Source organism: Panthera onca, chromosome F2 (genome assembly GCF_046562875.1).
Source record: "Panthera onca isolate mPanOnc1 chromosome F2, mPanOnc1 haplotype 2, whole genome shotgun sequence".
NCBI lineage: Eukaryota > Metazoa > Chordata > Mammalia > Carnivora > Felidae > Panthera > Panthera onca.
The window spans coordinates 45159014-45181817 of record NC_138356.1 but is presented as its reverse complement, the minus strand read 5'-3'; the positions used below and the strand labels follow the sequence as shown (position 1 = coordinate 45181817).

Below are 22804 nucleotides of genomic sequence, written 5' to 3'. Positions count from 1 at the left end.
GTTACTTCTGTATTAGACTATAGATCTTTAATAATGCAAATGAGTATAAAATTTTGTGATCTCTCTTGTTTGCAGAATTTGACTTTAGGTGTGAACAATGAATAGTCTAAAGTTGAACATAACTAAATTTAGGGGGGAATATAATGGTTTGAAAATAAATCATGTAAGTTTGTTACATATCAAAACTTAATGCAAAAAAGAGGAAAACTGCAAATAGACATGTTTAATTTGGATTAATGTTCATCAAATTCCTTTATTTAACATTCTCTTCATAGACTTCATTCTAATCTTCAAAAAGACTCTATGACTCTAAATCTTGATAATTTCTAAGGAAAGCAAGGAAACTCGTTACATAGCACCTGGATATGGTCCTAAGAAAGATATTTACATATGGAATTCAAGATTAAATGGTATACAAACAATGAATGAAGGGATCAAATTATGATGAGGTAAGGGCCTTGGGAACAGGTAGGGGAGAGGGCCCATGACAAGAAGGAAGAAAACAAACGTTTCTTGAGTACTTTTCTATGCACCATAATTTGTGATAGGTTTTCCAGGTTACCCAAGTGAATAGCTGGCAAGACCACAGCACACTGAAATTGGTGCACTGAGAGATCTCACTACAGTAATTATTTTCTTTGTAATTAGACATAATTATAGTGAAATGTAGCAAGGAGCTTGTCTACAATCAACATCAAACAAGAATTTCCAGAAAGAATCCCTACTGCTGTAGCTACAAATGTCATATGGCTGCGGGAAAACATAGCCAATAATTATAAACAACTAGAAGGAAGCGTGGGCAGTTAGTAACACTTCAAAAGGCTGCACAAGATGCTTGGGATGTGTCCCTGAGAAATCCAGATAAATGAGTCAAATCGGTTTGGGGCAAACGCAATGAAGGCAAGTGTGCAGCGGCAGCTCTTGGCCGGCTCAAAGGAACGTGCCCATGGCCAGAAAAGACGGGTTCTGAGTCGCTACCAGGCCTTAGCCTCTAGCTCTTCCAGTCCCCGCGCTTTTTCCCCCCCTCCCAGCCATGTGGCCCGCGCGTCCCTCCGCCCCTGACTCCGCTCGCCCGACCAGGGCCTGGCTCCGCCCACCATGCCTGGGCCGCGTCTGGCTCCACCCACTCTCCCAGGACCGCGGCCGGCGGCCGAGGGGCGGGGCGCGCCGGGAGGAGCCGCACTCGCGAGCGGGAGGGGGATCCGCCGAGGAGTTACGGGAAAGTTGGTCCGAGTTCCTGGAGTTTCCCCTGTGTTTCCCGGGGCTCGGCCGGCCGGTGCCCCGGCTCCTCGCCTCCCTCCGTCCTTCACCGCCCACCAGATCCCTCCTTCTGTCCCCCGCCGCCATGGAGCAGCCGCCAGCGCCCAAGAGGTAACGAACGTGGGGAACCGGGAGAAGGAGGGAGGCGGCGGCCGCGGGCGGGGGCGGCTAGGCCAGGCCGGACCGCGACCCCCTTCGCCACTGCGGGGCCCAGACCAGGCCCGTCGGGAGTCGGAGGCACGTCCGAGTGCCGGGCCGCGTCTGTCCACACGCCGACGGGGCCCGAGGGGAGGCCGAGCCTCGCCTGTCCCGCGGCCGCGGGGCCTGGCGGCGTGGAAAGTCGCTGGGCAGCGCCGGGCTCCCCGTGGCCGGACTCCTGGGCCGGGAGGACTTTTCCCTCCCGGCAAGTTCACGAAGCCCCGAGACGTGAAACTAGGAAATTAATTAGGCAGCTTACAGCTATGTAGGCGTTCTTGTCAAATGTTTTTCATAATACTGCCTTTTATTTGAGAAGGCGGGTTATTTATTTACAGTTTAAGGAATTCAATATTAATAGCTACACAGTCTGTAAAACTTGTGGATATACTGCCCTGACAGGTGTTCTTCTCCCTATCGCCGTCAAGTTCAAAAGTATTTATGGATGCAAGGCAGTGAGAATCTTAAATTAGAACCCCTCCCTCCTATAGTTTTTTTGTATTTCTTCTAGCATATAAAAATAGTGATGCTTTGGTATTTACTGTTAGTTTATATTTCATGTTTAATGTATTGGAAGAGTAAGAGTACACAGTAGATACTTTTAAACTAATATTTGAAATGATCTAGCTAAATCAAGGCTGTCCATTGATATAAGTTCATAGTGGGTATTTTTCCCCCCAAGGATGAATCAGTGTCAATTAACTGATGTTGTTTAAAACATTTAACCTAGGTCTTTCATTTTTAATTTATAAAATGTACTAATCTCTCTCCCAGATAGTGCTGTTGTGAAGATTAAGGAGTTCTTGGGTTTTGATACTTAGCGATCTTTAGATGAAAGGTGATATATTCAGGAACATGGAATAATTGAAAAGGTAGGAACTTTGTGAGCTGTTGTGAATTGGGTAACTAGACATGTGAGCCTTAAGGCCTGGAAACCATCTGTTCAGGTGAAGAAAGGGGGGTTGTGGAGGGGTTTCCAAAAGAGACCTGCTATCACACAGAGCCCTTCATAGATTCTTATCTGGCATTTTGTAAAGTATTGAATTCTAGTGTTGACTAGACACCCAGTTTTAATACCATAGAAAAAAAATGGGAAGGGGGGCACCTGTGACATAATGCCCGAGGGCCAACTTAAGTCCAAATTGAAGTAGAGGTTCTCTCTATTCATTAGCTCTGAGTGCTCAAAGTTTCATTATAGGTGTAAGGGAACCCCTGGCCTTGTAGGGGCATTAGAAAACCTAGAGGGGTCAGGGGGAGACAGTGGTGGTGTATGTAACCATTCCATGGTCATTTATACTTTGCAAAGTGGTGCTTGCACATCTAACAGGCTTATTTTTAGCTCTCTTCAGAGAGACTTGTGTTGATCCAGGAAGGCATTTCTGAAGAGCAAGATATGTGACATTAATCCCATATATTCGAATATGGCTTAAAATTTTTTCATAGCATTTGCATTTTCACAATATCATCATTGCAACCCTATTAAATAGTTTGGATTACAGGCATTGATCCTGTTTTATAGCTGAGGACACCAAAAGAGTTTGCCACACGGAAGGCCGTGACAGGGATTACTGACAGTGAGTTTTTTCCTCCCTGTTGATCATTACCTTCTAATAATAAAATATAGCTGCCATTAAGGTCCTTTTATTTGCCAGGAACTTTATATACACATTCCTTTATTTTATTGTCCTAAGAAACAGAGATCTTGGCTCTGTAATTTACTATGCTTGTTCTATGTTTAATTTCTTCATCTGTAAAGTGTGTTGTGAGGATTAAATGAGGGCGTGTGTAAAGTACTTACTTAGCCCAGTGCTTCGCAATGTGTTTGATGATGTTAAATGTTGTTAGTTTATTTTTTCCTTATTAATCGAAAGTCAGGTCAAATAATCTGGTCAGGGGGAGGAATGCCAGAACGCTGAGTCTGATTGGCTGTACGGGGCTGCACATCCTCTCACTGTGTATAGTGATACCTCTTTCTTAAAACTCGCTTGCTTGCTTAGCCTTCCATGATGTGGTGGTCATTTCTGGGTGCACTCTTGTGGGTCCTTGGCTTGTTCTTTTCCTGATCTCTGTAGGAATGTCACTTTGCTTTTCTCCCTTGGGTAGCTCAAACACTTTGACATGCTCACATGTATATTGCTGGTGTTCAAGTCTGGATGACCAACAGCTGCTATTTGGTTGGTATTTTTGATTTTTTCATGCAGATCCACTCTTTCGTTATTCCATCTAGTTTGTCCCTAGGTCCTGTTGAATTCTCCACCAAAAGTCTGGATTCATCTTCTTTTCCCTTTTTCATTTTTGATATTCCTACCCCATTCCTGGGTTTTATGACAGTCATACGTGATTTACAGCAGTGCCTTCCAACTAGGTACTTTAGTGCAATAGTTTTCAAAAATTTTTAGCAGTAGAAAGGCTCTGTTGGGAGTAGAGATAGGGCACTAGGACCTGGTTCTCAGTGCTTTACCACCTTCTCTTCCCCTTTTGCTGCCCTACAGAACCTCCTAATGACCCATAGGAGTCTGTTTACTTTAGTTCATCCTGCACATGGCTTCTGATTTGTTTTGTTAAAACATCACTTCCCCCATGCTTTTCCTTTTTTTTTTTTTTTTGGATTGGGGCACATTAGTCTACTTAGTACTCAAGACTCCTATCCCTTGGTCTCAGACTTAATCCCCAGGCTTTGTTACTCTTCTCCAAAATGAATCTGTTCTAAAGTTTCCCTTTTGTTTTTTATTTAGGTTGTAGGCTATGGGTACTCCCAACTTTGCCTTTGTTCATGCTTTTCCTTTAGAGAAGTTTATGTTAGTTTTTGCCAGTAATCTATGTTTTATTCTTCCTTCAAGGCCTGCTTCATAAAGTATCTTACTTGAGTGCTTTCTAGCCTGGAGTATTTCTCTGTATTCCTAATATTATATCCCTTTGAGTGTGTGCCATCTTCATATTGTTCTTTTTTCAATTACAAAATTTTAGATATTCAAAAGCTAATTTAATAAGTACTTTTGTATCACAGCTTTAGAAGTAAAATATTACAAATATAGTTGAAGCTCCCTAAGTATGTCTCTTCTCAGTTGCATTCCCTCCCTCTCCCCCAAAGGGTAGTCACTGTCCTGAATTGGGTATTTGTTATTCCCATACATGTCTTTATATTTTTAGCGTGTTGTTAATATGTATCTGACCTGGTATTAGGCCTGGGTGTTAGGCCTGCCTTTGCTCTTTGGTATCATCCTTTTCCTCTGGGAATTGGAGATTCCACTGTGCAGCCAGATCTGAGAATCATGACCAGAGGATCTGGAAGGCCCCTCTTACCTCATTTCATTGATTTGGTCTCACCAACCAGGCTGTGTTAAATATAGGCAATAGATGTGGTCACCTATGGTCCCTGACTTAAGGTATCAGAATAGCTTTTAGATTCCCCAGGTTTCCTTAAAAGGTCTGTCACCGAGGTCTTTGTAAGTCCTTATTAAAATGAAGTTCCTCTGGGAAGGAAGTCCATCAAATGGTTATTAATTATTAGCCCTTTGGTAAGTTGAGTTTCTCAGATTTCTCTGTAGGGGAACTGCTAGATGAAAGAAAAATGACCACACATTAGATAAGTTTTGATAGATAGGAAAGGAAATGATCAGAACATGGGCTCTTCACCAAGTAGAACGTTCATAAAAGGGGAGGTCGGCCTCTATGAAAGACAGGTGGTGGGTAGCATGAAAACTCTGGTTGCTTGAGGATAGGTAGTCATATATACCGCCTATATAGTTGTTAAAGAGCGGACAGAATTCATTGCTGGAGAGATATACTGTATCAGACAGGCCTTGTTCCTCAGTTAGATGATAGAATTAGTAGTTATTTAAAACGTAAAATGCATTGGTTAAGGTATATTTGGAGGAAAAGTTGGTGTGGGACAGTGAAAACACTGGAAGGATAAGAAGAGAGTAAGCCACTGAAATTTACTTTCAAGATGGATAAGGAGAGTTCTTTGATTTAAGCTATGGTTGGATTCTTTGGCAGTTTTTTTTTTCTTTCTTTTTTTTTTTATAGTGTGTAAAGGTAGTTGGGGGAAGTAAAGTTGAAGACTCAAGGTAAAATATTAGGGTTATACAGTGCATTCAATGAAAAGTGAAGGTAAGGAAACCATTATTTCATAAGGGAAAGTGTTGCTATGAATAAATGGAATATCAGTCAGAAGATAAATTAGTAGGGAATGAAAAAGTGAAAGTAAAAGGATGGTGGAGCACCTGGGTGGCTCAGTGAGTTGACCGTCTGACTTTAGCTCAGGTCATGATCTTGTGGGTTCGTGAGTTCAAGCCCCATGTGGGCTAGCTGCTGTCAGTGTGGAGCCCACTTCGGATCCTCTGTCCCCTTCTCTCTGTCCCTCCCTGCTTGTGCTTTCTCAAATATAAATGAACATTAAAAAAAAAAAAAGGATGATGATACAGGAGGGTAAAGTATAAGGTATTCATAGATTCCTCAGCATGAGAAGCCAATATCAATCAGCCTGTAGCATCAGTAGCCCTGACCTTAGACCAGAAATTGGGAATGCAGATAAACAGACAGCAGGAACTGTCAACTCTTGGAATTGAATTGTGTGGGACAAAGCAACAAATCAGTTAAGTAGGTACTAGGGTATGACAAAAATCATGAAGACATTGCAATGACAAGAGTTATGGGCTTCATTTTATGTCTGTATTACTGATTCATGCGCCCTTGGAATGTTACAAAGTAAAATTCTTCTGTGCTTATTATAGTAGAGATTCACTAAGGGGGGAGCTAGAGTTCTCTTTGAGAAGATGACCTCTAAGAAAAAAAAACAAAAAACAAAGGCCAATAGCCTCAAGTAGGCCCTGCGGGGAGCTCCCAACTTTAGAGGCAAGCTAGGGGAGGAGGTTCTGAGTAGTTCAGAGGGAAAGAAAAGAAACAGGAGCATCTCTTTAATGACAGGGTCCCTAAGCGTATCTGTCCTCCCTTTGGCTTTTCTCAGTTAATTGGGGATGGCACCATCTCCTTTGTAATTGACTTAAGTCCTGTAGATGGGACCAGTCAACTGGCTCTTCCTTCCTAAAGAGGGAACGGTAACATCTGGAGCTGGTCCTGGTGAGCAAACTTCAGTTGCACCATAAGACAGGAGATAAACTCAGTCTTTGGCCAACCTGAGGCAAAGATTAATTTATCCTTTGTTCTTTAAGGGGCTGAGAGATAGCATATATTAGAACCGAAGAATTAGTTAGAAATGTAAAGAAAAAGGTAAACATATATTAAACATAGCTGGGTTGAAATTTGTTTTTCTTAAGTCATCTAAATGCTCATTCTAGAAGTGTGTATCAGTAGAGGTTTAACAACAAAAGGCTTAGGGGTACCTGGGTGGCTCAGTCGGTTAAGCGTCCGACTCTTGGTTTCAGCTCAGGTTCTCATGGTTTGGGAGTTTGAACCCTACATCCGCTTTGCGCTGATAGTGCAGAGCCTGCTTGGAATTCTCTCTTTCTCTCTCTCTGCCCCTCCCCAGCTTACGTGTTATATCTCTCTTTCTCTCTCAAAATAAATACATTAATTAAAAAAAATCATAAAAGGTTTAAATTGAGTACTTCTAGATTCTGGATTGTAGAGGTGGGGGGAAGTGCTTTGAATTTAATTTTTCTGGTTTCAAAGAAGTCTGTGTTCAACTAAAGGTACCGTCACTTCAGGCCATCATATATTAGTGGCTCTCAAAAAATTAAAAAAAAAAAAATTGATGGTGAAACCCAGGACAGGCCCACATACATATCAAATTAAAACAAGTTTCATACAACGTACTATGTAGGATGTTTTTGGTATTTTTCTACTTTCTGTTCTGTTTCATTGAAAAACTGCTGGTCATGGTCCACCAAATTATTTTCATGACCTTCTAATGGGTTGTGATCTGCAGTTTGAAAAAACATTGCTGGCTTATGTTGTAGTGACAGTCAAGAAACTTATCTCATTTTAGACTCCATCCTCATACTTAAAAGCTCTATGATGGCATTGCCAGAGGAATCCAGACTGGGGTAACTACCTGTATACACAATAGAGATATTCTTTAAGAATCTAAAAAGGGTAGTGGTGATAGGGAGAAAGGAAGCTGTAATTTAAAAGTCACAGTATTTTGAACATTTTATATAGGTCCCAATTGAAGTATGGGAAAATGGAAAACTGTGGTCTATGATGTCTGACAGAGTTCACAAAAGAATACGTAATACATAAAGGTTGCTATCAGGCAAAGGCTCATTTGCCTCCTGGTGTAGAATGACCCCGTGCAAAGCTATAATTATGATTGCCTCAATTTCTGACTTCCTACTAGTTCTCCCCTTCCTAAATAACAAAGGTCTTTAGTTTTTCTGCGAAGGAAAAATTTATACTATCTCATAGAAACTTTCTTGTTTATTTGATCCAAGTCTCTTTTTTGTTGAGATCTTATTTGAATTGCCTCATATTTTAGGATTATTCTAATTTCAATTCTTAGCTCTTCAATTCTTAGAATCCTAGAACAGATTCTATATTTGAAATGTCTCATTACAACTGGTTTTTCCACAGAATCTAAAGTTGAATAGATACAAATAAGTATGTAAATAGATATGTATAAATATTAAAAATAAGTTCATTGTTTGCATGCCACGAATAATAAGGTACAGATTACCTTGAACTTCTTAAAAGTATCTTAAAGGACATAACTTACAAAATGACTTCATAGCAAAGTGAGAATTGTAGAAAACAGTTAATATTGCTGATAATTAATATAGGTAGAGATGTGATAGTATAGTGGGTTCTGAATTAGTTTATAAATTTTACATGATACCAGACACCTTAGTAAAGAGGTCAAATAGAGTAACATTTTCAGATAGTTGTGGATATCTTGATATAAATATTAGTATCTTGGTATACACACACACACTCTCACACTTAGAAAATGGGAAATTGTTGAGCATATGTGATTCCAAAGATGAGATAGTTTCTATATTCAGAATACAGAATGTTACTACTGTCTGTCCAGATCATTTTTCATTTTCAGGATTTTTGATTTTGTGAGACCATTGGACCTAGAGTCCTGTAGTTGGAGAATGCAAGTTAAAATTATTTTTTGTAATTTAGGTAGACCTTTTACATATTTGAGGAAAGCATAAGTTAAAGGTAATACACATTTAATTTCCCTGACTCTTTCGCTCTGGAGCTAGGTGATCTCTCCTGAGTCTGCTGAGTTGCCCCATTCTCCTATTTCTTTCTAAAACTGGCTTTCTTTACTCATTGATCATTGCTCATGACAGAAATTGGCTGTCAGCCTTGAGTTCATTCAATTGCTCATTTATTCATATATTAGTAATTATTAATTAACTGCCTTTCAAATGCTACATATTGGGTGCATTGTTAAATGTAGCAGTTGAAATCTTTGACCTCATAGAAGAACATACACTCCAGTTGGAGTTTGAGCTGTGAAGGAGAGAAATAGCTCGTATTGATAGAGAAGAATGGTGGAACCTGTTTTATAGGATGGTTGGACAGGGCTTCTCTGAGAAGGTAATACTAAAGCTGTGACATGGGGTTGTGAGAAGTTATCCTTGTGAGTAGCTGGAAAGAGTATTCCAGGCAGAGGGAAAGCTGTGAGAAGGCCTGGAGGTGGCAAAGAGTTTAGTGTGTGGGAGGAATTGAAATGAGGCCACTGTGGCTGGATTGTAAAATGGGAGAAAGTGGTTGGAGATGAGGTCAGAGAAATGGGCAGAGAGTCAATGATGCAGGCCATGGAAAGGAATTTGGATGTAAGAGTGCAGTGGGCTGTCATTAAAGGGTTTTAAGCAGAATTTTAAGCAGTTTATGCTTTTAAAAGCAATCATTCTGGTTGGTTTGGGTAGAATAGATTGTAGAGGGTTAAGAATAAAAGCAGGGAAACAAGTTAGGAATCTATTGGAATAGTTCATGGTTAGGTGGTGGAGTCAGTGGAGATGGAGAGAAGTGTGGATAGATTTAAATTATATTTTGGAGTTGGAAATGAAGGACTTACTGATACACTAGATGTGGGGATTGAGGAAGAGATTGTCAATTCTGGCCCTTAGGTTTTGTGTTTGAGCAAATTGGGAGTGGAGAAGACCTGGAGAGGAACAGGTTTGGGTACCTTATAGTCTATTTCTTAGAATTTCCAACTCCCAGAAAAGTGAATGTGTTGGGCTTGAAATGTGGTATTAGGTGGTTCCCTTAGGAGAGGAAGTGGATTGGGAGGAAATAATGGACACTAACTTCTTTTTTAACCTCTTTTTTCACTGTATGAGTCTAGAGAATGGGGAACATACCAAACCTTTGTTAGGTGTTTGCAACATTCAGGTGTCCTGGTGACCGGCTATTAAAAAATGTTTTTACTAGGGGCACCTGGGTGGCTCAGTCGGTTGGGTGTCCGACTTCAGCTCAGGTCATGATCTCACAGTCCGTGAGTTCGAGCCCCGTGTCGGGCTCTGTGCTGGCAGCTTAGAACCTGGAGCCTGCTTCAGATTCTGTGTCTTCCTCTCTCTCTGCCCCTCCTCTGCTCATGCTCTGTCTCTCTCTGTCTCAGAAATAAATAAAAACGTCAAAAAAAAATTAAAAAAAATGTTTTTACTGCAAAAAAAAAAGCATCAGTAAAAAACAGGTGTATGGCTTAAGGCAGACACCTTTGTAATCACCAGTCAGGTTAAGAAAAAGAACTCTGCCACACTCCCTTCCTAGTGTTCCATCCCAGTCACAGCTGCCTTTCCCCATAAGTAACCCTTATCCTGACTTTTATAGTAATAACTTAAATGTGCATTGCTAAACACTCTAGGGTTAGTCTTGCCAATTAAAAAAAATAGTTTTTATAGGAGTTGTTACTTTTATTATTATTTTTAATGTTTATTTATTTTTGAGGGAGCACAAGTGGGAGAAGGGGAGAGAGAGAGGAGGACATAGGATCCAAAGCAGGCTCTGCACTGACGGCAGTGAGCCTGATGGGCTTGAACTCATGAACCATGAGATCATGACCTGAGCCAAAGTCAGACGTTCAACTGACTGAGCCACCCAGGTGCCCAAGGAGTTGTCATTTTTAATCTTTACATTAGTTTCTCTATCCCTTTTCTTTCCTTTTTCCTGTTGAAGAACTCAAGCTGTTTATAGTTTTTCACAGCCTGGATTTTGCTGACAGCTTACACAAGGTGCAATTCTAGATATTCTTTTGCCCTCCATATTTTCTGCAAACGGGTAACTGGATCCAGAGACTGATGGGCTCAGTTTTGATCCCATAGGAATTGTTATAGGTGGTGTTTGGCAAGACTGTATTAGTCACTTCGTGTCTAGTTGTGTCTCTTTTTTCTGATATTAGCAGCTGCTGATGGTTAGTGCTTATTTCTGTTAATTCATTGGATGTTGCAAAATGGTGAATTTCTAAATACATCATTTTGTTTTCATTTATTAGTTGGAATGTTTTTATAGAGAATCACCTCCCTCATCTTTTGTTTGATTACCCAGTGGTACACTTTATAAAATAAAACAGGATAAATGCTGGATTCTTCCCCTTTATTTACACATTTTCAAGAGAATGAATTAGTTCCCTATTTTTCTCCAAAGGGAAGCAATTCTTTTTTTTTTTAAGTGCCATTAGGAGCTAATGGATTTAAGCATATTTGATGGGTTTTATTTTATTTTTTAAAGTTTATTCATTTATTTTTTAGAGAGAGCACACGTGGGAGGGACAGAGAGAGACAGGAAGAGAGAGAATCCCAAGCAGGCTCTACACCGTCGGTGCAGAGCCCGATGTGGGGCTTGAACTCACAAATCATGACATCATGACCTGAGCTGAAACCAAGAGTTGGACACTTAACCAGCTGAGCCACCAGGCACCCCATATTTGATGGATTTTAATCCATTGCAGTTACTGTTGCTGAAATTCAAAGTGTCCCCCCGTCTTTTGTCAGTGGAAGTCCCTTCAGGGACAACGTGACCTGTAGCTTCCTCGTTGTCTGCAGTGATAAGATATTCAGGGCTCATTATGTCCATTTCCTGTCCTGGATCCGGAATCAACCATTTGTCCAAGAAGCACTACTTTCTTTTAGTGAGAAATGGTATTTCAGGACCTTAACCCTGGCACTAGTGTGGTTAGTGCCACTTTAATTTTAAATAGTGTTTTTTTCACAAATAGGAGAACTGACTCATTCTTTCCAACTGTGGGATGCTGTGTCAAAAAATCTGATAGCACTGGAAGTTTTGAGCTTCTTCCTCTGGATAATCTCTGCCATACCTTTATTTTTCTAAGTTTTAAGCCAGAAATTGGGCATGTGTAGACAAATTCTGTGGTAGAGACTATTTTGAGTGGACTTTTACCTTCATGTTCTCCCTTCTCTTACTTTGGTTACCCTTTGACCCACTATTATCCTAATATCCAGCCTTACTTCTTTCTCACCTCCTTAGGGTTTTAGGTGACCTAGTTTCTTCTTTTCTTAAACAAAAAAGATAAGAAAATAAAAGAATCCAAGACAAAAACCACCGCTAGTGATAAGATTAGATTTCAGGCCTTATTTTTTAAGGTAGACCTTTTAGCTTGCTTTGTCTTGCATACATAAAAGTATATCTGTCTGTGCACAAACAAAATTCAAGGGCACCTTTTGAGGCTGCTGTATAAATCCGATTCTAACTGACTACAGTATGATGAATTGCAAAATGAAGTATATCCAGATATGAAATGCCATATGTTATTCCTTTTTAGTTTTGATATCAACCCCTTTAGTTAAGTTTTATTGTGCTTTTGATTAGATAATACAGGGTATTTGTCTCAGTGATGTGGTGGGTAATTTGCATTTGATGCTGTGTTACATAACTTTAGAAAGAGTTAGTTTTGGTGTAATCACTTACTGTATTAAAAGACATTAGGTTGGATCTATAAATTGATACGTTGAACCTATAAGTTGATCTATTGTCTTGCAGTTAAACAGCAACCAGTAATTATTTTCCAATGATTATCCATTCAAACATTTTTAGTAATCAGTGAAATTTGGATCATAGATATTTGGATCATAGAGAAATGATTGCCATGAAAAAAATTTATAGTTTATGTAATTTCTAAGAATTATAAGAAATAAATGTCAAATTAAATGATGGAATGGCTGGGGCGCCTGGGTGGCTCAGTCGGTTGAGCGGCCGACTTCGGCTCAGGTCATGATCTCGCGGTCCGTGAGTTTGAGCCCCGCATCGGGCTCTGTGCTGACAGCTCAGAGCCTGGAGCCTGTTTCAGATTCTGTGTCTCCCTCTCTCTGACCCTCCCCTGTTCATGCTCTGCCTCTCCCTGTCGCAAAAATAAATAAAAAACGTTAAAAAAAATAAAAAAAAAAATAAATGATGGAATGGCATAAAATTCCAGTGGAAATTAAAAATGTATGTACTAATTAACTCTGGAGAAGAAAGTGTTTTGATGATTTTCTTTCCCTGCAGAAGGAATTTTTCTTCCATGAACTAGATTCTTATTGTATACTTCCAAGGCTTTTTGTTTTTGTTTTTCTAATAGAAGAGAATTCAGGTACTAGGCTAATGATAAGACAGTGGGATTCCCCTCTCTGCCTTTTATATAGACTCTCAGCACTTGATTAGATAGCTTTAATTAATATTCATAAATCCTTGTGATTTCAAAGAGCCTGTCAAAATAGTGATATGGTTATAATTTTAACTATAGTTAGCATCATTGTGAAGTATGGTGTACCACGTAATGGGTTTTTCAAATAAATGAAGTAAACCACTTTAAGCAATATATTTCAAGTATTTTACAAACACTTTTGTATAGCCAGTTTTGACTGAAATCATACCAAAATGAAGGCACTTGGCTCAGTCTTCTGAAACTTCAAGAAAGCAAATCATCTTCTTGCTTTTCTTGTTCATAAAAAGTCATAGAGGCAGTTCATAGAACCGTTCATAATTTTAGTTCATAGAAACAGTCAAGTGTGCTCTTTTGGTGTGTTTGAAGCTTTGTTGCTGTATGTAACTGGTTTTCCCCTAAACTTAGTCTTGTCTTTTACTGTTATCTGTCATTTTCATTACTATGTCCTTCTTTAAACTGCTACTTATCTCAGAAATAATGACCTGACCTGACAGCTGCTCTCCCTTTCTGAAAGTAAAATACATGCATGTTGTGTCCGTTTTTGCTTATTAGAGGTCTTTTTCTCTTCTGGGTTCATAGCACATCTTGAAATTATCTTTTGACCAAGAGGAGGAACATTATATGCAGTGAAGGGGAGAAAAAATTATTCCAAACTTCCCTAAGTTCTTAAGTTTTAATATGAAAATAACCAAATTTTTCATCCAAAAGGGAACAGGTTATTACCTTAAGCCCACAGAATTCAGCTAAAAAATATTTCTGTCATTTTAGAACATTACTTAGATTTTGGTAACTCATGATATTATTACAAAAGTGCATTGGAATTTCAGAGGGTATTTATACTCATGCAAATACTGTAGCATTACACTTAGAATTGTTTATTTTTAATTTCTATGGGCAAAGTATTTAGGCTATTTATCTTTCTTATAATCAAAATTTTTTTCTATTAGATATCCTTGGGATTTTAAAATTTTATTTTTATTTCTAAAAAAACAAAACCAAACAGGTAAAAATAACCCCAATTTAGAAAAGCAAAAATTACTGAAGCACCTGGGTGGCTCAGTCAGTTAGGTGTCCCACTTCAGCTCAGGTCATGATCTCTCGGTTTGTGAGTTTCAGCCCTGTGTCTGGCCCTGTGCTGACAGCTGAGGCCTGGAGCCTCCTTCAGATTCTGTTTCTCCCTCTCTCTCTGCCCCTTCCTTGCTCGTGCCCTGTCTCTGTCTCTCTCTTGAAAATAAATAAACATTAAAAAAAAAGCAAAAATTGTTTTCATAAAGGATCGTAATCCTCTTAATTTGTTTACAAAGAACCACAGAGAAATACTGAGAAATGGCTTCATATGTACTGTTACTGTGTAATCAAACTGTGCTGAGAAATCAAGCAAGATAGTGTCCATCTGCACAAATAGCAGAACTGAGCCACTGTCTTCACAGTTCTCGTCTCTATTTATGAAAGTCTGTAAACATTAAACAGAAAGCAGAGTACACAACTCCCTGAATGATACGCATGTTAATACTGTCATAGTTTAAACTTTCCTTGAAATTACACTTTTATTAATGTAGGTATACCTGTAATGTATTTATGTTAATTTCAGTTAATTTTTTAAAATTTTAGTTAATTTCAGTATTCTAGGGATGGGAGTGAGGAGTTGTCAGTGTATGAGGACTAAATCCTTATATATTACCTTCAAAATTTGAAGTGCAGGAAATAAATAGGGACAAAATATATGAGTAAATCCAGTTTTAAAGTGTAGGTAGTATCTTTGGCACAAATCATAGAAGATTTTTCTGTATAGCAGGTACATGGATTGCCCTTGGCAAGTTTCATATGGAAGTTCCTCTTTTATTCTTAATCAATGAAAGATTCTCTTCCCTTTTTTAGTTCTCAAATTTAGGTATGGTTATTGAGTATTTAAAAATCTTTATAAGGACCTGGGTTAAAGTTATGAGATTTACAGTTCTGCATATTTCTTATGAGATTATTTTTAATTTTTATTTTAACAGGACACGAATATGTCAGAACATTTTCAGATGTGCTGTTTTGTGTTGTCTGCCTTTTGTGGCTTTGGTTTTTTTTTTTTTTTTTAAACTTATTGTTAATAAATCTGCAGTACTGTGTCTTTAAAGCTAGGGAGTGTATTGCAGCATTTCTTCCAATAGGTTTGTTACAAGAAATTAAAAGGAATCCTAACGCTTTCCAGTTGAGGGTAAGTGAAACGTTCTTAGAAAATAAAAAAGACTCTGCAGGGTGAAAGAAGGGGAAAAAAAATCTGAGCTTCTTTTCCTTTAAAGCTCTTTGCCAGGAAATTATAATTTCAGAGTATTTTTGGGCGAAGAGCCCAACCTGAGAGGAAATGGTATGATAGAGCTGAAAAATAAGACTTTAATTTTGAAAAGTCTTCTATCCATTGTAGAGCATCTGTTTTCTTAGGTGGATTTCATCTCATTCTAGTGCCAATAATTAAGTAAACCCTCATAAATTTAAGCAAATACTATATGAGATCATAAAATCACATCTATTTCACTATTAAAACAGTGGTACTCATGGCAAAACAATAAAAAGCCAGAGCTTTAGAGTCAGATAGACCTTGGTTCTCGTCTTAGTTCTGCCACTTACTCAGTGCTGTGGCGGGCAAGTTAGTTAACTTTTCTAGGTCTCCGTATACTCACTTGTAAAATGGAGGTGGTAATAGTACCTTTTCTGTGGGTTTTGTGAAGATTAAATGATTAGTAATTGTAAAGCATTTGTCTCTTAAGCCATTTTCTAAAGTGTATCAAAAATGTATCTATCACTGTCAACGTCTTTTGAGGAAACACATAGCTTTCCAAAGGATAAAAGGACGACTTTAACTTGGATACATATGTTCTAGTTGAGTTAAAAAAAAAATCAGTTGTGTTACTTTCGAGCTATCTAAGTATTTACAAGATGTCTGGCCTTTAAAAAGCAAAAGAGAGCAGAAAAAAAAAGATCCTTGAATTTTATTAGGTTGAGGTAAAATGTACTTCCTGGGCTTGAAGTAAAAAAGATTTTTGATTTTGTAGATTCAAGACAGAGTCGTTGTGTAACCTAGAAAATATTATTTAAGGCTAATGTTGAGACTCTTTGACATTGCTTGATAATGGAATGTTGAAGGACTAAAGGATGAAAACCTTTCATGTGTGCTAAAGATGTTTTACTTTTATAACAGCAGTCAAGATGAAACTGCTAGGGCTGAAGCAGAGAACTTAATTTTATTTTTTAAGTTTATTTATTTATTTTGAGAGAGAACACAAGTGGGGAAGGGGCAGAGAGAGAGAATCCCAAGCACGCTCCACAATGCCAGCAAAGAGCCCAACTGAGGGCTCAAACCCATGAGATCGTGACCTGAGCTGAAGTCAGATGCCCAACTGACTGAGCCATCCAGGCGCCCTGAGAACTTAATTTTAAATGAGATATCACATGTAAGATGCAGCATGGTGCTTAGCATATCGCAATAATAACAGTATGACTGTTAATAAAAGTTATAACTTATTAAATAGCTACTGTCATTAGTAATAAAGCTACCAGTAGTGTGATCACTAAAACATAGGGAAATTTGCCATAAAAGAAAAACGCATTGAAAACTACAGAGCTGAAATGAGGTAGAAGGTCCTTTAAGAGGAAGGAATCTCTGTTCTTGGAGAGTTGAAAGTTCTTTTCTTCTGCTGGATTTGCGCTCTGGCCAGATCCTCCTCTTCATGATTAGTTTCCCAAGAGATCTAGAAGGCATATTCTAATTATTCTTGACTAGGGAGCTAGATCTAGCAATGTGGAAAGTCTTCCTTTTTGTCTCTTTTTAAAGGTCTTTGGCCAGGAGTGCCTGGGTGACTCAATCAGTTGAGCATCTGACTCTTGATTTCAGTTCAGGTCATGATCTCATGGTTGTGAGATCGAGCTTCACATCGGGTTCTGTGCTGGGCCTGGAGCCTGTTTGGGATCGTTGGTCTCCTTCCTCTCTGCCCCTCCCCCCACTCAGGACCAAAAAAAAAAAAAAAAAAAAAAAAAAAAAAAAAAAAGGTCTTTGGCCAAAACCAACATTCCAAGTAAAAACTGGAGAAAGGACTTGAACGGACATTTTTCCAAAGAAGATATACAAATGGACGATAAACCTGTGAAAAAACCTCAACATCACTAATTAGGGAAATGCAAATCAAAACTACAATGAAATAACTTCAGACTGTTTAGGATGACTATTTTATACGTATATAAATTTCCAGATTTATACATACAACATATATACACATACATGTATGTACATATATATGTATATATATCCATATCCAGAATATAGTGTTGTCTCAGCTTCTTTTCATTTAAAGCCAGAAAATAAATGTTGTCTAGGATGTGTAGCAATTGGACTCCTTGTACATTGGAATGTAAAATAGTACAGTCACTGTGGAAAACAGTATGATGGTTTCTTAATAAATTAAACATACAATTACCATATGATTCAGCAATTCCACTTCTAGGTAGGTATCCAAAAGAATTGAAGGCAGGGACTCAGAGATACCTGTACAGCAGAGTTTATTTTCGGTGTTATTCACGATAGCTAATAGGTAGAAGCAGCCCAAATGTCCAGTAATAGATGAGTGGATAAGCAAAACGTGGTATATACATTCTGGTATATTTTTCAGCCTTAAAAGGAATGAAATTATAATACATGCTGCATACAACATGGGTGAATCTTAAAAACATGATGAGTGAGAGAAGCCAGACACAGGACATGTGCCATACGATTCCACTTACATATGAGGTATTTAGAGTAGTCAAATTCATAGAGACAGGAAGTAATATGGTGGTTGCTAGGGACTAAAGGAGGGGAATATGGGAAGTTGTTGAATGGATGAAGAGTTTTAGTTTGGGATAATGAAAAGTCCCGGCGATGGATAGTGGTGATGGTTGCACAACAGTGTGAATGTACTCATTGCCACCTAATTGTACACTTAAAAATAGTTAAAATCGTAAATTTTATGTTATGTATATTTTACCACAACTAAAAAACAAGACAAAACAAAAAACCTTTAGCTAATCATAAGCAGCTGGCTGTGCCTTCTCTCTTCTGAAGTTTATTTAAGTCTCTTCAAAGCCAAAGAGACGTCCTTAGCAGAAGTTACCACCTGTGTACAAACTTGTAAACTGCTGCTGCAAAGCTGGAAGCAGAGAAAAGAAAGGAAGAGGATTAAATATAGTCGTTTTGGGTTTTTTTTCCCCCTGCTTTGAGCCTTTTATGATGGGCCTGTTTCTTGCATGAAGTGAGTTTAGTGTTAAAAGACTTTTCAGAAAAAGCTGTAACTTCTGACTGGCTTCCGAGCCTCAGTGTCCTAAATTTACACTGTTTCTGTCCTACCCTCATATTTTCACATAATTTTATGCAGATGATTTCATCTACTTTGTAGATAAGGTTGGGATTCTGTGACTGGCAGGAAGAAGGAAGAAGAACCACCTTAGGTATTTTCATCTTAATTTCATTTGATTGTTGTTCTTACATAATTTTTGCTCCTGTTACAGAAGGGCAGTTTCTTCTCTTCCCCTCTTTCATCTAACCTTCGAACATGTCCCTTCTTACACTTTTATAACTTTACTCTTATAATCATGTTTTTGTTCCCCAATTCTAGAATCTTTAAAAATCTCTATTTGTAAGGCTTCATTCACTTGAAACATGCTTAGGCCTTGTCTATCTAATAAAACTTCTTTAAGGTTACAGGTTTTCAGACATTGCTTGGTTGGATCGGAAACCACTTTTTTTCCCCTGTTCGTATCCCTCTCATATCTGTTTCTTAAAGCTTTCTCTTTCTCCAACTTTCTGCTTTTCCTGTTGCTTCTTTTTCTCTGTTTTATGTGTTCTTCTTTCAAGTTCATAATTGACATAGACCTTGCATATTCTGTTTTCTATCTTCCTCCTCTTTTTTTTTTTTATGTAGTTATTTCCTTGGTGAGTTTATCCACTTTTGTGGCTTCAACTTTGATCAAAATGATCCACAAATACACACTTTTGAGACTCAGACTTTTGTGCTCAGTCTTATTCAGTCTTTTCAGTCTATTACATAACATTGGACTACTCTGCTGTCTCCTGAAAAGCAGTATGTCTAAAACAAAGTCCTGTCTTCTATCTAACCTCTGTTGATTAGTGATGTGACTCTTTTGCCACTTTGCATTTGGTGTGTGTGTCTTCTTTCTGCTTGGTTTCCTACATTAGTTACTTTGTTACTTAGGTCCTTTAAGACCACAAGGAAGAGAGATACACAGATTATCTTCAGTAATAGAATTTTATTGCAAACATACTCAGGAAATGTGCACGGTGTGGCATGGGAAGCTGCCTAGTCAGCTGCTTTTCCATGTGATCTTCAGTATCTCTAATACTGGCTTGTGGAATAGGCTCTATTAATAAAGGGAATAGCAGCTTAGAGTCTCTTGGAAGAATGAAATGAGTTCCTGTGACCTTTGTCATCTTTGTTCATGTAACATTTACACTTTCTGTAATCTAAGGTTTAATTGGGCCATCTTGCAACCATGAAATTTGGAACGTCCCTAACGGCCTGAATTTCAGCCCTTGTATGGTTGCTTTGGCTTCTGGATCAACTTCTAGATATATGTACTTTTTTTTTTTAAGTTTATTTATTTATTTTGAGAGAGAGAGAGTGAGAGTGAGTGGGCGCACAGAAGCAACAGAGGGGCAGAGAGAGAGAAAAAGAGAGAGAGAGAGAGAGAGAGAGAGAGAGAGAGAGAGGATGAGAGAGAGAATCCCAAGCGGGCTCCACACTGACAGTGCTTACTGACAGCCCACCAACGTGAGGCTTGAACTCCCGAACCACGAGATGGTGACCTGAGCAGAAATCAAGAGTCAGTCGCTTAACTGACTGAGCCACCCAGGCTCAGTATGTACTTTTTATTGCTGGGATAGTAAAGATGATTTACTTTACATGCTGCTGAAGTGAGCACATAGTAAAGCTGATTTGATTTGAAGTAGCATGTGTTGAACCATAACAATTGATACAGGAACGTAGGTTTTTCTCTATAAGCGTGCTGTGTGAGTGACAGGCGTTTTGAAGTTCTGTAAGGTTTATAGTAGCAGATTTTGGGTTTATTTATTTATTTATTTTTATTAAAAAAAATTTTTTTTTAATGCTTCTTGAATTTTGAGAGAGAGACATAGAGGGTGAGCAGGGGAGGGGCAGAGAGAGAGGGAGACACAGAATCCAAAGCAGGCTTCAGGCTCTGAGCTGACAGCACAGAGCCCGACACAGGGCTCAGACTCCCAAACTGTGAGATCATGACCTGAGCCAAAGTGGTTGCTTAACCAGCTGAGCCACTCAGGCACTCCTATTCATTTATTTATTGAACCAAAGTTTATTAAACAGTAGGATGTGAGATTCTGTTTTAAGGACTTACTGGAGATATGAAGCTAGATGAGACATGATCCCTATCTTCATGGAGTTCCCATTTTAGCTCTTTAGTAATAAGCTCATACAATAAATAAATAGTAAAGGGAATAATGACTCAGTGTACTAAGTGCTCTGGGACCATAGTTACCAGTGGGATTAGTTCTCTGTGTTTCGGTGGGTAAGGATGGTGGTAGAGGAGTTTGCTATCTCTGCAAACTTCCCAGAGAAGACTTTTGAGTATATCTTTAACAAAGTGGTTAACTGACAGGCAGAGAAAAGGGGGAAGATCACGTAAGAGAGAATGGACATAGGAAGGGTATGACCTTTATATCCTGCATCATGTACAAATAACTATACAGTATCTGAATTTCTCTTGAATTTGTTCTGTCCTGTCATTTCCACTGTTAACTTTTAAGCCCAGATCCTTGTCACCACACTTCTGTATTGCAAGAAACAAAACCATCCCTTAGTTTTAAAGCTTTTTTAGTTCTTTTCTCCATTATGGAATTTGGCTTGTAGGACATTTAGAAGAATGGGAAGAAATCTCTGGAAGAAGACTATGTTGTTTATCTTACACAATTAGCAGTATTCCACCGTGGCCATAATCACCATAATGTACTTCAGAATTTCATCTCTTTGGCTCCTCTGTACCAAATTTCCTAAACCGTAATTTAAATTGCTATTTACCTAGATCATCTATCATCTCATATAATATGATATGGTGATTTGGAATCTAAGAAGCACAAAACAAGCTAAAAGTTTATCTGTTTAATCTCTTGAGTGCGTAGTATATAGCATTGGGAGAAACAAACTGCTAAATCCTTTCTAGCAGATCATAGTTTAGTGGCTGTACTAGTGCGTCTTAGAGTAGAAATGACAAGTTGATTTGAAGGTGAGAAATTCCTGGGAACACTTACAAAAGAATATCCCCTTTAAAAAATGAGATTGATATATGGTACTTGATGTAGTAATAGATGGAAATTAACGAGCATGCTTTGGTATTTGCTAGCTTCCTAATGGGAAGAGGCTCTGTGCTGTATTGTGGACAGACATTGGTCTGATTTTGTTTTGCTGTTTATTAACCTAGTAACTGGGGAGGTTACTTAACACCTAGTTTTCTTACTTATAAACTGAGAATATTTTAGTAACTACCATAGAGATTGTTACAGAGATTAAATGAGAAAATGCTTGTTAAGCACTCAGCACAGGGCCAATAAAAACCCTAATAAATGTTAACTACCTGTATTATTCTCTTTCATTTAGCTCTTATGTATCTGTCTTTCATACTATCTTAGGAGCTCTGAGTTGTCAAAGGCTTTATCTTAATTTTCTTTGTATTATCCCAGCATGTAGTTTATTGTCTACAAATTCAGTAAGTGTATATTAAGTGAATATAAATGGATGGATTTTTTAAATCTAGTTTTATCTGTTTTTTGTACCCAGGTTGAAGATTCATTTTAGAACATTTAGTTCTTGTAAAGATTGTATTTCCTAAGCGGTTGCAAAATTCACTCACAAGAATAAGACTGATTAACAGATATTGTTTTTAGTAGTTCTTATTGTCTAGGTCAGTTTATTAATTCAGCCTATAGAAGAGGCCTTTCTTTTCAGTGTATAAAATGACTTTATGAAATGCATTTCATGAAACAGTGAGTCATGTGGAAAAATTTTAGTTTTTTTACAAGATACAATTTTTTAAGGTTTCTCCCAATTACGTAAAAAAAAAAAAAAAATGAATGTTTATTTTAGAAACCTTATGAAACAAAAGCATAGAGGAGAGCCACTTCCCAAAATCAAACCTTGTTGCTTGGAATCCTAAAATATTTACATGCAAATATTTGAATTCCTATTATGTCCTAGGCAGTTTTTAGTGCTGGGGATATAGCCGTGAACAGAACAGAGTCTGCTGGTAGTTTGGTGCCAGTATGTGTGTGTGTCTGCACATATGCAGGTACATCTGCATTTATTATTATTTTTTTTTAACGTTTATTTATTTTTGAGACAGAGAGAGAGAGCATGAACGGGGGAGGGTCAGAGAGAGAGGGAGACACAGAATCCAAAACAGGCTCCAGGCTCTGAGCGGTCAGCACAGAGCCTGACGCGGAGCTGGAACTCACGGACCCGCGAGATCATGTCCTGAGCCAAAATCGCCCGCTTAACCCGACTGAGCCACCCAGGCGCCCCAAGGTACATCTGCATTTAAAAGAAAACCTGAAAATGATTTAATTATGTGCGCATTAGGTTGTGTTCTGCCCTTTTTTCTTTTAGCAATATTGCTCACTTGTTTCATGTCAGTGAGTTTTCTACAGCGTGATATTTAGTGGCTACTTGATAATCTCATGAAGAGATATTCCTTAATTAATATAGGTTGAGA

At 38.4% G+C, this 22804-nt stretch overlaps 1 protein-coding gene and 1 long non-coding RNA gene across 2 annotated transcripts in view; one reads left to right on the top strand and one right to left on the bottom strand.

Annotated features, from left to right (window-relative positions):
• The first annotated feature begins 1098 nt into the window (after positions 1-1098).
• STK3 (serine/threonine kinase 3) overlaps positions 1099-22804 on the top strand; it is a 282561-nt gene continuing 260855 nt past the window's right edge. Inside the window, 2 exon segments of the mRNA XM_078441875.2 lie at positions 1099-1332; positions 1334-1371. Coding sequence (XP_078298001.1) covers positions 1099-1332; positions 1334-1371 — 272 coding nt within the window.
• The window catches only part of LOC144615115 (uncharacterized), a 48907-nt gene continuing 43391 nt past the window's right edge, over positions 17289-22804 (bottom strand). The window contains exon 4 of the long non-coding RNA XR_013553575.2: positions 17289-18198. This is a non-coding gene — a long non-coding RNA (uncharacterized LOC144615115). The remainder of the gene's footprint in view (positions 18199-22804) is intronic.